At 42.0% G+C, this 12,881-nt stretch overlaps 1 protein-coding gene across 1 annotated transcript in view; it reads left to right on the top strand.

Moving 5' to 3' along the window:
- FAM92B (family with sequence similarity 92 member B) overlaps positions 1-12,881 on the top strand; it is a 47,480-nt gene that overhangs the window by 28,335 nt on the left and 6,264 nt on the right. The window contains exon 6 of the mRNA XM_029608049.1: positions 1,122-1,226. Coding sequence (XP_029463909.1) covers positions 1,122-1,226 — 105 coding nt within the window. The remainder of the gene's footprint in view (positions 1-1,121; positions 1,227-12,881) is intronic.

The raw sequence follows: 12,881 nt of genomic DNA, 5'->3' as shown, positions 1-12,881 counted from the left end.
ACAGGTGGCTCATTGTTTTACCTATGGAAATGGGCTGGTATCATTTGTATACTATAAAAGAACCCATCTCAAATACATTTCTCGAAGGTCAAATACTTGCATTTACAGCAGTAAAACATGGAAACCGCAGACAGTATCATTAGTGCTCTCTTGGTGCCCATGAAGGAATCCATAAAGGGGCAGGTCCAGTTCAATTTTAGGGTCAATCTTGCAGTTAGAAGATTGAGCTAAAACTAGAAGAGCTACTTCGAAGCTAGTTGAAATTCGTTGTACCACTGAGTTTCAAATTACATCTGGGTAATGGTCACTATCCCAATATTGGGAGTGGCTGTTTTGATGTGGCTGTTAGTCCTGTGGCAATCCCTGCCGCTCCTGTGGAGTGGCAGAATTCCCCACAGAATTTCCCACTGCACATTGGCGCAAGAATTTGTGCAAAATTGGCAGGCCCCGATGTGCCGCGAGCGGGACGGTCTCTGATCGCAGCATGCCTGGGCCTGCTTCATTTTCGCCACAAGAAAGGGGACGTGTATGTGCAGTAGAGAGAGGGAGCCTGTAAGTGTGTGTGAGAGAGAGAGGGACAAAGAGAGCCTATGTGAGGGGCAATATTGAGAGAGGAGTCAAATTCTGGGAGTGGAAATAGAATGGAAGGGACTGAGCCTATAGGGGGAGGGGAGAGAAAGTGGCAGATAGAAGAATTGGGGCCTGTGAGGGCAAAGTGAAAGGAGAGTGGCCAGGGAAGTAAGGAGAGAGAGTGGAAGAGACACTCTTACAGTGAACTTTTAGGGAAATTCTGCTCAAAATATTTAAAGCTCTGCATCTTTAAGAAACAACTTTTTTTCTGTATTACATTTTACATTAATTACTTAGAGACTGTAGTGTATATTGTTTTATTTTGACCCAATATAAAGTGTGCAGAATTTTGCAGAATTTTAAGTTTTTTGTGTGCAAAATTTTAAATTTTGTTTGTGCAGAATTCCCCCAGGAGTAGGCCGTTCCATTTGTGCATTATGGTAAACTATTCTGTCTACACTGAATTACATTTGGCATCTTATCTGTTCAGCAGTTTCTATCTGCTATATCCAATGGGTGCTATGTATTATTTCTATTGTTGCCATTTCTAGGCAGAATCTGATGTGCAAAGAGCATCAGTGGATGCAAACCGCACAACCCAGCAACTGGAAGAGACCATTGATGAATTCCAAAAGCAGAAACTGAAAGACATTCAGGTAGAGATCATTGCTTGCCTACATAAAAAATCTCCAGCACTTCATAAGCCCAAGAACTGCTATGTGCCTTGAGACAGAATTAAAGTAGCTGTACCGGCAAAGAATAAGATATTAGAGAAACCTTTCCTGCAGCATGAGGGCCAAATATCAGCCATTGTCTACAACATGCTGGAAGCTTACAGAGTAGAGAGGTGTTTATTGTCAAGAAATTAAAAGATCACAGAGAAGGCAGGTGCTTGCTCCTCCCTCCAGCTACACTATGAATAGAAGCAGCAGCTGAGCAGGACAGGAAAGCAAATACAGCAACAGCTCCTCTCTGAGGGGCTGATGTAATCAGCTGTGGGTTAAAATTGTGTGCTGAAATTCAGTGCAGTCTCGTAATGCACATGATAAAAAAAATTAATTCCCAATGCAGTAAGCTAATGCTATGTTAATGTGTTGGGAGTTTAAAAAGCACACTAACCCAAAAATATATGTAAAAAATGCTTAGTGCGCATAAAAACATTTATGCCATAAACTGTCCTGAGTACAGGTCCTAACATCAGAACTCCAGCTTCTGCCCATAGGTTGACACTAGTCCTGGAAACTTGACTTCACCTCTGACTAGGAGTTTCCAGCGCTAGTAAGACTTCTTTCCTCATTAAACAAATATCCCAAACAATAACCGCTCATATTACATCTATGATCAACCTCAGCCTCTCAGAAGGCTTTGTGCCACATAAACTTAAACAACTGTAATTAAACCAATTTTAAAAAACAATCTGGAAAACAAGATGATTGGGATAACTATCGTCCTATCTCCAACTTAACCTTCCTTGCAAAAATCCTTGAAAAGGCTGCTCTCTCTCAACTCGAATCTCACCTCGATGACAATACAGTTCTCTATGCTAACCAATTTGGCTTCAGAAAAAATCGATCTACAGAGATTCTTCTTCAATCTATGATTAACCCCGTACTACGTGGATTAGACTCTAATAAATCTTACTGTCTAATTCAGATTGATTTAACCACTGCCTTTGGCACAGTAGACCATAATCTCCTATGCCTCTGACTGAAAAACATAGGAATTGAAGGCAGTGTTCTTAAATGCTTCTCCTCCTTTCTTACCGACAGATCTTTCCAAGTTAAATTTAATAATCACCTTTCTGACACTTTCCAGTGTTCCACTGGTGTTCCACAAGGATCCTTACTTTCAGCAACTCTATTCAATATCTACTTGCTTCCCCTTTGCAAATTGTTAACTAAGGCCTGGATTTATCAAAATGCACTAAATATTGCATGTGATAGGAAAAGGGGTGTGTTTTATGGTAATAGGCAGTTTATTGCAATTTGTGCTAATACCTTTGTGAAGCACTAAGATAGTGCAAACTGTGATAACTTTTTTGCACTTTGTGATAAGTGGGGGGGACTATGTTTGGTGGTTTTAAGCTCCTGGAGAGCCAACCTAGCTATCAGGGTCCTTCTACAACCACAGGGGAGGGAGAGAGAGCCTAGCCATGATGCACTCATCCTAGATAGGTATTTATATCTCTATAGGAGGCCCACCTAGTAACTCGAGGTGAGGTTTAGGTATTAGTGTAGGGGTTAGGGGCCACTTTTTTTTTATTTAATTTTTATTCAGTTTCAAACAATATAACAAGAAAATACTTGTAAGGAAATACAGAAAATATATATTATAACATCAAGATTTTCCATACAAACTAGTGTACTTAACTCAATACACATAGATGCATATCAGGAAATAACAAAAGTTGTATTCATTGGAAATATGGGGGGAGGAAGAAAAGGAAGAAAACAAAGGAGTACATAGGAAAAATTATATTGAATTATTGCCGCTGCTTAGGCCTCATAATACTTTCTTATCCCCTAAATGGTCTATGTTCCACCCTCCAGGAACTGTCTCAATTGTTCGGGGATAAAAAATATATACGTATTTCCAGCATATTTTACAATACATTTGCAAGGTAGTTTCAATAGGAAACTTGCCCCCTTGGCCAAGACTTCAGGGCGCATCATAATAAACATTTTCCTCCTCTGTTGGGTGGCCCTAGACAGATCCGGATAGATCCTTACTATGGCTCCCATAAAAGAATGAAACAAAGAGAACTGCTCTCTCTGTTATTTCAAAAGTTGAATTCTCCAGATATTGGGTTAAATTATCTAAGTCCACCCTGTTCCCCTCATTCGGTAACTGAGAAACTTCTCTTTTTAAAGGTAAAAATAATACTTTCTTAATAGCTGGTTGAGATTCAACAGGTATCTTTATTCCCCCAAATATCTTTTAAAAGTAAGCATAGGAAGTTCTCCCAGAATTTTTGGGAAATTTACCACTCTTATATTCAATCTCCTTAAATGATTTTCGATTGATTCAATCCTCCTCTGGGCGTTCTTTTATAAGAGCAATATTAGAATCTTGAAGTTGTTTCACTTTAATTGACATATCTTGAATTGCCACAGTTTGTTCCTGGTAACTTTGTTTTTGATCTTTCTCCACTTTCTCCATTTTTTTATCCATAATCCCCATCTGCTGAGACTGTTCCCTTAAGGTCTGAGCATTGGCCATCATTAGATCCCAGAGGGACTCCAATGTAATGTCCGTTGGTTTTTTAAACTCCCAGGGTAAGGGAGCGACAGTTCCTACCTCCTCCCGTCGTGGCATTACACCCGATGTTCCTGGCATCACATCCTCTGTTCCGGGAAATCCCTTCTCCAGAGTCTCTTGTCTGTATTCCGGGTTGGGCAGGTCGAGCACTCCCGTCCCTGCTCCCTCGGTGCTGGTGGTTCCTCCGCACTGCAGCGAGTCGGCCAACCTCGGGTCGATAAGCACAGCCCCTCCAACACCAGGAAGTGGAGAGCTGCATAACGGCACACGTGGATCTGGGGGGCTCAAGGTGATCTCGCCTAGCGAAAGTCCCGCTCCTCTCGAGATCTCCGCAGCGGCGACTGAAGCCCCCAACTGAGCGCCTTGAACTACAAAGTCGGTGATAACCCTCTGCCCTGGGCTCGGTAAGTCCGGAGGAAAAACTCTTACTTTGCCCTTCCTCTTGTGCGGCATAGTTAAAATCGGCTGGGAAAACCCAGTTCTGGGAAAAGATTATCGCTAGGTAATAGAGGAGAGCAGCGACTCAGCGTCTACCAGCGGCGGCAGCTATCTTAACTCCTCCCCCCTGTCAGGGGCCACTTTGAGCATTCAAAGAGGAAGATGTACGAACAGAACAGTGCTCTCTTGTGAAGATTTGATGACTTTCGGAGTGAGGAAACTCACCCAAGATGAGATTTGTTCAATGTTTCTCTCAACCATAGCTTGATGTTACCCAGGTAGAGAGTCTAGGTTGAAGAGAACATTGTGCAATGTTTCTCTCAACCTAGCTTGATGTTACCCAGGTAGAGAGTCCATCAAGCTAGGTTGAGAAAACACTGTACAAATCTCATCTTTGGGTGAGTTTCCTCACTCCGAGGATCATCAAATCTTCACAAGAGAGCACTGTTCTGTTCATACATCTCACTTTGAATGTCAAAGTGGCTCCTAACCCCTACACTAATACCTAAACCTCACCTCGAGTTACGGGGGTGGGCCTCCTATAGAGAGATAAATATCTATCTAGGATGAGGGTATCATGGTTAGTCTCTCTCTCTCTCTCTCTCTACACTAAAGCCCTACCACACAGCTTTACATAATTGAAAAAGGCATAGTTAAAATATGAATTAAAGCCATGCAATATGACAAAACTGTGAGCCCAGCCCACAAACTCCTCCTATTTTTCACATCATGCGTTAAAGGTGCTTAATGCATGCAAAAGCTTGGACTGAATTTCTTTCTATATGCAGATGACATGCAATTCCTCATCCTTTTTACAAACTCTTTTGAGAAAACAACCTCACTTATTTCCAAGTATATGACCACCATTAAAGAAAACCCGTCTCAACTGAAACTTTCAATGAACCCCCAAAAAACTGAACTAATCTGGCTAAGCAAAAACCAATCTAAAACTATTACACGCAACATCAATATAGGAAACTTCCTTCTTTCCTCCGCAACTCAAGTAAGAGATCTAGGCGTACAAACTGATGAAAATTTATGCATGAAACCTCTCATAAGCAAATTAATTAAATCTGGTTTTTCTAAACTTCGAATACTAAGCCATCTAAAACCCCTTCTGACATCAGACTTTAGAACAGTTCTACCTTCACTTATATTCTCTAACCTGGACTGTTGCAAGTCCCTACTCCTAGGACTTCAGCCAATCACCTCTAACCTCTCCAGCTCTTCAAAATGCAGCAGCCAGACTCTTCACTGGAAAAAGAAAATTTGATCACATCACCCCGACTCTATTTGCTTTATATTGGTTACCCATACAATCCAGGATAATATACAAAGTCCTAACTATAATTCACAACAATTTCGATACCAATAATGAACTACTTGGAATAAATTTCAATCCTCATACTCCTGTTCGTTCTCTTCAATCCCTCGACAAAGGATTACTCAAAATCCCAACCATAAAAAACTACCACCTAAAACATACAAGAGACAGAGCTGGCCCCACTCTCTGGAATTCATTACCAGAACATCTTCGAACTTCTACTGACACCAAGAAATTCAAACAAGAACTGAAAACCTGGCTCTTCAACAACGCCTTTATTTCTCTTTAATATATCTCCTCAATCTGTCACTCCTTTATTAGCCAGTTTTATATGACCTTTTAAGATGGTTTTTTTTTCTCCTTCCTGTCTGTTATAATGTTATACATTATGCACCGTTGTGATCTGGTGATTTTCACTTGGAATGATGGTATATAAAAACCTAAATAAAGTTAACGCATTTTTCCCTTCAATAGCAGGGCTGAATTAGCCTTGATGTGTGCGGTTGTGCACATCTTCCTGCGCGATTTACCATCTTCTCAGTCTGTTTTCTTCCGCACTGCTGTCCACAAGCGGAGTTTCTTCTCTCAACTTCATCTCAAGTTTTTGCCTCACTCAGAAGAACCCAAACAGCACTTTCAGTGCTAACATGGCCTCCAAATTGCCTGACTTCAAGTACTGCCAGTGCGGTAAGGTAATGTCAATCACGGATGGACATAATTACTGTTACCACAACCAATCGACATGCTGTAACTGTGGTCACATGTCGCCGCGGGCCCAAAGATCACGCATGCAAAAAATTGCGTGTCTCAGGGAGGGAGGTGATGGCTCCTATGCCTCTCCATCAGAGAAGCTTTCCTTTCACTCCTCTGTCAATAGCATCCGGAAAAACGGAAAAGAGCCTCCTCTCTGGGTCCGCAGGCCAAAGGCAGCAAAAGAAAAGCAATGCTTGCCTCGACAGTTCTCCCCCTGCTCCTGGGCTCGTCATAGAGCATGGGGTTGAGTGATGCCCAGGAGCATCGCCCATCCGATGCAACAGTCAAGCCAATGAGGCCAGCACAAGTGAAGAGCACCATCCAGCAAAGGGATGCAATGCTCGACACCATCGACCCAGGGGACCGGACTCAAATATACTGCTTGCTGCAGTCCCCCATGTGTCACTAGGATGCAGATCCATTCCTAAATTGGGAAAGGTGCAGGGAGAGCCCATAGTCCTGTCCGCTCCAGCAGAAAGAAATCTAGCGGAGCAGGCTATGTCCCAGATTTCTGCAGTCCTCTCGGGTTCTTTTCATCCCTGCAAATATGTGGATGGCACCGCCCGCTGGCAAGTCCTTCTTCGGAAGAAGGCCCCCCAGAAGACAACTCCCCCCCCAAACCCTAAAGGACATGGCTCAGGGGGACAGGAAACCCCCCCAACTGCAGTTCTTCCCCCCATCCAAGCTCACATTCAGAAGCTTCACCTCCAAGCTCCCCAGGCTCCTCCACCGGAATGCCATCCAACCCACAGTAGGAACCACCAGAGCCCTCCTCCCCACCGGAAGATCTCTCATACTCAAAAGTTCATAAAGAATGTGGGGTTTCAGCTCAGTGTACAGACCAGAAAGCTGCCAGATCCCAGGGCAGAAGTCCTAGGCATCTTAAAAATTTTCGAGGTACCGGCTGAACCGACAGCGTTGCCCTCCCATGGAGTGTTGGATGCAGTCCTGGAGAAAACCTGGGAGTCCCCCTTCTCCACCTTGCCAACTTCCAGGAAAATAGATCTAAAGTTTAGGATGAGGAAATTGCCTTACTATGGTACACTGCTTCCTCACGCCTTCCTTTGTAGTGGAATCGGCCATGAAAAGGGTGAAAAAGACCAGACTCCAGTCTAGCACGCCTCCAGGAAAGGACAATCATTACCTGGACGACTTTGGGAAATTATCTTTTCAATCTGCAATGCTGAACGCGAAGATACAACAACACCAATTCTATATCACACAGTATGTGTACGAGTGTCTTCAGTCCATCAAGCCTGTATTTGGAGAGGACTCCACCAGCACCAGACTACCCCAACAAATAGTGGATATGGAAGAAGGGCTACGCCATCTCCTCCGTACCATCTATGAGTTGTTTGAAACGTCGTCCCGCATGTCAGCATCCACCATAGCAGCTCATAGGTTGGCCTGGTTAACAGCCAGTGCCATTGGCCATATTTGTTTAAAACCCTTGAAAAATTAAATCTGGGAACCAGCTATATCCATTGGGTTCAGCGCCTATACGAGAATCCAAGTGGGTGTTTAAAAATAAATGGAGAATATACCTCACCATTTCCTGTGAGAAGGGGTACGCGTCAGGGTTGTCCCCTGTCACCATTACTCTTTCCGCTATCCCTGGAACCCTTTGCAGCCCTGATACGTTCCAACTCCTTGATTAAAGGCCTACAGACGGGGCCCTTTACCTACAAACTTTTTATGTTTGCAGATGATCTCCTTTTTACTGTGAAGGACCCAGATTTTTCTCTTCGATCTTTGTTACAGGAAATGTGGGCTTTTGGTAAAGTATCTGGCTTCAAAGTAAATGAAGATAAGTTGAAGCTCCTTAATATCTCACTGGTCCTCTGTAAGGGCTACATTACCCTTTCGTGCTGCAAAAAGGTAGGTGAAATACCTTGGGGTAAAGTTAGGCCCAGAGGGTTCTGAACTATTCCACTTGAACTATGGTCCCTTATTTACTAATATTCAAAAAGATCTAGAACACTGGGATTGGGGGTCTTCTCCTGGTTTGGAAGAAAAGTGATAGTTAAAATGAACATCCTACCCCGTCTTTGCTATTTCTTTCACAGTCTACTGATCCCAGTCTCTGATGCTGTGCTAACCTTATGGTAGCGCAAGTTATTTCGGTTTATCTGGAAGTATAGACCTCCTAGGGTAGCTCGGTCAACTTTTACTTCAGGATAAAAATGGTGGCCTACAAGTGCCGAATTTAACATGGTATTTCAGCGCATAGCAACTTGGCGCGCTTATTCACTGGCATACCTGGGAGTTCTCAAACCGTGAGTTCGCATAGCCACCCAGGGAGTGGGCAACCCCCCACTATATATAAGAGACTGGAAAAGAGGGCGGATAGGGCAAACAGGATTATCTCCCTACTCACGACTAATTCTTAATGTCTGAGGTAAATGGAGGACCCAGTTGGCTGGTGATAAAAATGCTTTTTATCTGATGTCCTTTCTTTTTGACAAATCTTTCCCTCCAGGTATGAATCCAGGGATGGCAAGGCATTGGCAAGAGAAGGGTTGCTATAGGTGGGAACATTTATGGGATGGACAAAAACTTCTCCCCTTCACTGATCTGCAACATACTTTCCACCTGTCTAACAAGGATTTATATGCTTACAACCAGATACTCCATTTCTTTTCTACAGCACAAATTGGGATAGCATTAAAGCAGGGCAAATCCCTCTTTGAAAATTATTGCTCCCATCAATGTTCCCTCTAATTTCTGACATGCTATGTGCGCAAAGATTTGGTTGTGTGCAACTTTTTTGAAACTTAACTTAATGCTGTGCATCCAAACTTACAACTCAGCCTACTGGAGTTAAAAAAGAAGTGAAGACCAAGTGAAATGTTAACATGTTTATATACTTCTTAACTAAAGAAGCTACTAAGGTATAGCAAGTAGAAAGCGTAACAGTTTATTTGTTTTATACCTATATACTGGGCGACTGCGCCTCATAACTCAGTTCACAACTTCACAGTCCATAATATTTACAATTTTTCCCTGCGGTCTTTGACATTTGTCCATTCGTTATAGATTCTGTCAAGATCTATATTTCCGCCATCTAGTTGATAGTTCTTCACACGCATGATCATATCCAAATGCTCCGTCTGTAACCGATTCCACGATTTGGTTTTCGTAGCATTCATTAAATTGAAGCCACGTTCACAGTCTACACTGGATGCCATGAATGTTCCTTCAATATCCATCAACACAACGAGGTCTTTGAATTGTTCATTTTGAGTTACAATCGACAACATAGATGACAAATTTGAAACAACTTTGTCTTTGATTTTCTCAGCAACAACAAATTTGAAGTCGTTGTATTGATCAACTACTGTTAACTCCTCAGGCAGAAACTCTTTATATTGAGCACAAAGTGATTTTATGTTATCAATTCCGAAATCGAAGTCACAATTGACAAGTGACCCAATATCAAATGCAGCCCATGCCTGTACTTCCTCTTCTGGAAACCTTTCATCCAGATGGACACACAAGAGATTGATAAATGTGATCAGCGAGCTTGTGTTGACTGCACTATTGGTTGGTACCTGTAATAGTGCTTTAACACTTTGACTCCACTGAGGTGAGCTTGTTAGATATTGACTTCTGATCTTGTTCAGTTTGCCTCGAGCTAGATGGTGAGCTTTTAGAGTTGTTAAACCCTTCTTCTGAAGAAGAAGAGACAATGAAGCCAAATTTGATAGAACATCATTCAAAATTTCCAGAGCTACCCTAAACTCAGAAGTGCTCAGCTTCTTGAAACAGTATTTGGCAATTGGGTCTTTTCCCCGCTCTTCCTCGAAATATTGTAACAAAACAGCATAGTTTCGAACTATAGCTTGCACAGCAAAATGCCTCGACAGCCATCGCACTTCATTTAAAGATCTGAATGCCACTGAATCATGCTCTGAGGTGTCAACGATTTCTTGAAATTTAACTCTTTTCGAAATAGATCTACTAAACATCGAGTACACAGTTCTGATAAGAGTTTCAATGTCTTGCATCAATTTGACTTCTTTCCATGTATCAGTTATTCCTAAATCTTCACGATGTGCTACACAATGTTGCTGAGTTAGGTGTGGAATTTCTTTTTTCAACTGTGCTACTCCATTTTTTCTTCCTAACTTAACAGAGGCTCCTTCCGATGTAAACATAACGATCTTCCTTAAATCAAGCTTGTTTGCTGTATAAAAGAGTTTGATAGCAGATACAATTAAAGCAGCATCGCAATGTTCTAATTGCAAAATGCCACCAAATGATACTTTGTAATCCAAATGTAAATCACAAACACAGAAGCCAACTCCTCTCCCAATGCATACAATCAATAGAAACAAACAAGGAGAGGGAAATAATTCTCCCAATCAGAATTTACTAAAAAATATTTTCAAAAAAATCACATAATAAGGAGAATCCAAATGCCTTTGATTTTAATCCACTGTCTCTCGCCCACCAAGGGCCCCAGGCAGTATCAGCTATTATAGCACCATAAATTTTAATCATGTACCATCGCACTTATACAATTTTTTAATTTTAATTTTTAATTTTTCAATTTACTTTTATTTCTTTTATTAATCTTGATTACCTAAAACTTTGTTTAGTAAGCCTGTTAATTTCATAAAAGTCATCAAGTACTTAGCTCATATAATCCGGCAGCTAGTTGTGCTATTCGACACTGTATCAATCTGATTATTCAAAAATTGTTCCCAATACGGACCATGTTTTGGCTAAATAACCTTCATCAGGGGATATTTTAATAGAACACTGTCAATACGCCAGAAATTCTTCATATTATCACATCCTTCTGCGGAACCAACAGTTCTCACAAATCATTCTTACAAGCACAAAATTTTGTAAATGGCGCCATAGCGCTGAATCCAAAGCATTGCTAGGCCGATGTATTAAGCATTTGGTCAAAGATATGTCAGTGCTTTCATCAATGGTTAAAGTGTGGAACAAATCCAAAGAAATTTCTTGCATTATATCATTTTGAACAACGCTGTTGATGACTTCAAGAAATTCAAATGCGTAATTTTTACTTCTCCAACTATCTGGCAGCTTTACAAATTTGGCCATGTGTTCATTTATATCTGTAACAGCCAGCTTAGAGTTCAATTTGATGGCTAGCAAGACGCTGTCAATCAGGGCCTTTATCTCATCTGGATTTGAATGCTTCCGTTCTACAACAATTTGCCTCCTTTGCTTTTCTTCTGGAGTCTCTACAGCGAAATAGTGGATTCATATTTTTCAATTATGTTACACTGTCATTGCGAGATTTACTTACTAGATGTCTTTTGCATCCATGGGAACCCCCTCGAACCCCAACAATGGGTCAGAACAGAACCAGATCATTACCTATACAACTCACCATACAAAAAAGATATTCTGGTTCTGGTGACATCTCAGTAAAAGCAAAACAAACTCCCTTTACTACCAGGCACAATACCCCTTATGAAAAGACAGTAATTTACCACTAATGCATGTCCTATTGAGAAAACACAACAAATAAGATAGATACAACCCTATCTATGAAAAGATAACACTACAAATATTAAACCGGGCCCTAAACATCAATATACGCCCTATTAAGAAAACAGAATAAGCCAAGCTGCTACAGAACCCCACGCAGAAATAATTGTAAAACTATACTAATAAATGTTTCAAAACAGCTGATGAACAGAATAACAGCCAACAATTAAAAACTCATACAAATTATTTAAAAATTGTCCAAATACCAATTAAATATTTCAAAACAGACAAATTAGATAATACCCAATAATTAAAATGGCAGTCAATCAAGAAAAATAAACTTTAAAAGAAACCTTTACTTACCATCTCCAGCAACTCTCCTACTCCTTTCTCTTGCAGGCCAAAAGCACTCACCAGAAGCAGCAGCAGCTGCTGAAGCTCTGTCCTCACGATCCTCTTCTTAGGGCCCACAACCAGTCACTCACTCACACACACATACCCCAAACTAGACCCCATGACCAGTCTTGGTCTCTCACACACACACCAGTCATCTTCCTGACCAGTCTCTCTCTCTCTCTCTCACCCAGAAACACATCACCTCACTGACCAGTCTCTCTCTCAATCACACGCATGCTCTCTCTTATATACAAGCTCAAAATCACATACAAATGCTCTCGCACCCATTCACACCCACACACACTAGCACACACCCCCACTCACATCAGCCCTCACCCAGGCACCCATTCACACCCACACACACCAGCCCTCACGCAGGCTCCCATTCACACCCACACCCAGGCTCCCATTCTCACATGCATGCACCGGGCCTCACCGCCAAACCTCTTCTTCCTTCACTGCAGGGATGGGCTCCAGTTCCGCCGCGGCTTTACTCCAGCGGGACTTCCTTTTCGCCGCCACGGAGATGGGCTCTCGTGGCAGTCTTGCTTGGCCAGGGTCAGGCTTCCTCTTTGCCACCACAGAGATAGCATCCCGTGGCGGCCTTGATTCACTGGGGGTCGGGTTTCTTCTTTGCCACCACGGGGATGAGCTCCCGTGGTGGCCTTGCTTC

Source organism: Rhinatrema bivittatum, chromosome 7, assembly GCF_901001135.1.
Source record: "Rhinatrema bivittatum chromosome 7, aRhiBiv1.1, whole genome shotgun sequence".
Lineage (NCBI taxonomy): Eukaryota > Metazoa > Chordata > Amphibia > Gymnophiona > Rhinatrematidae > Rhinatrema > Rhinatrema bivittatum.
This window is presented reverse-complemented; position numbering and strand designations above follow the sequence as displayed.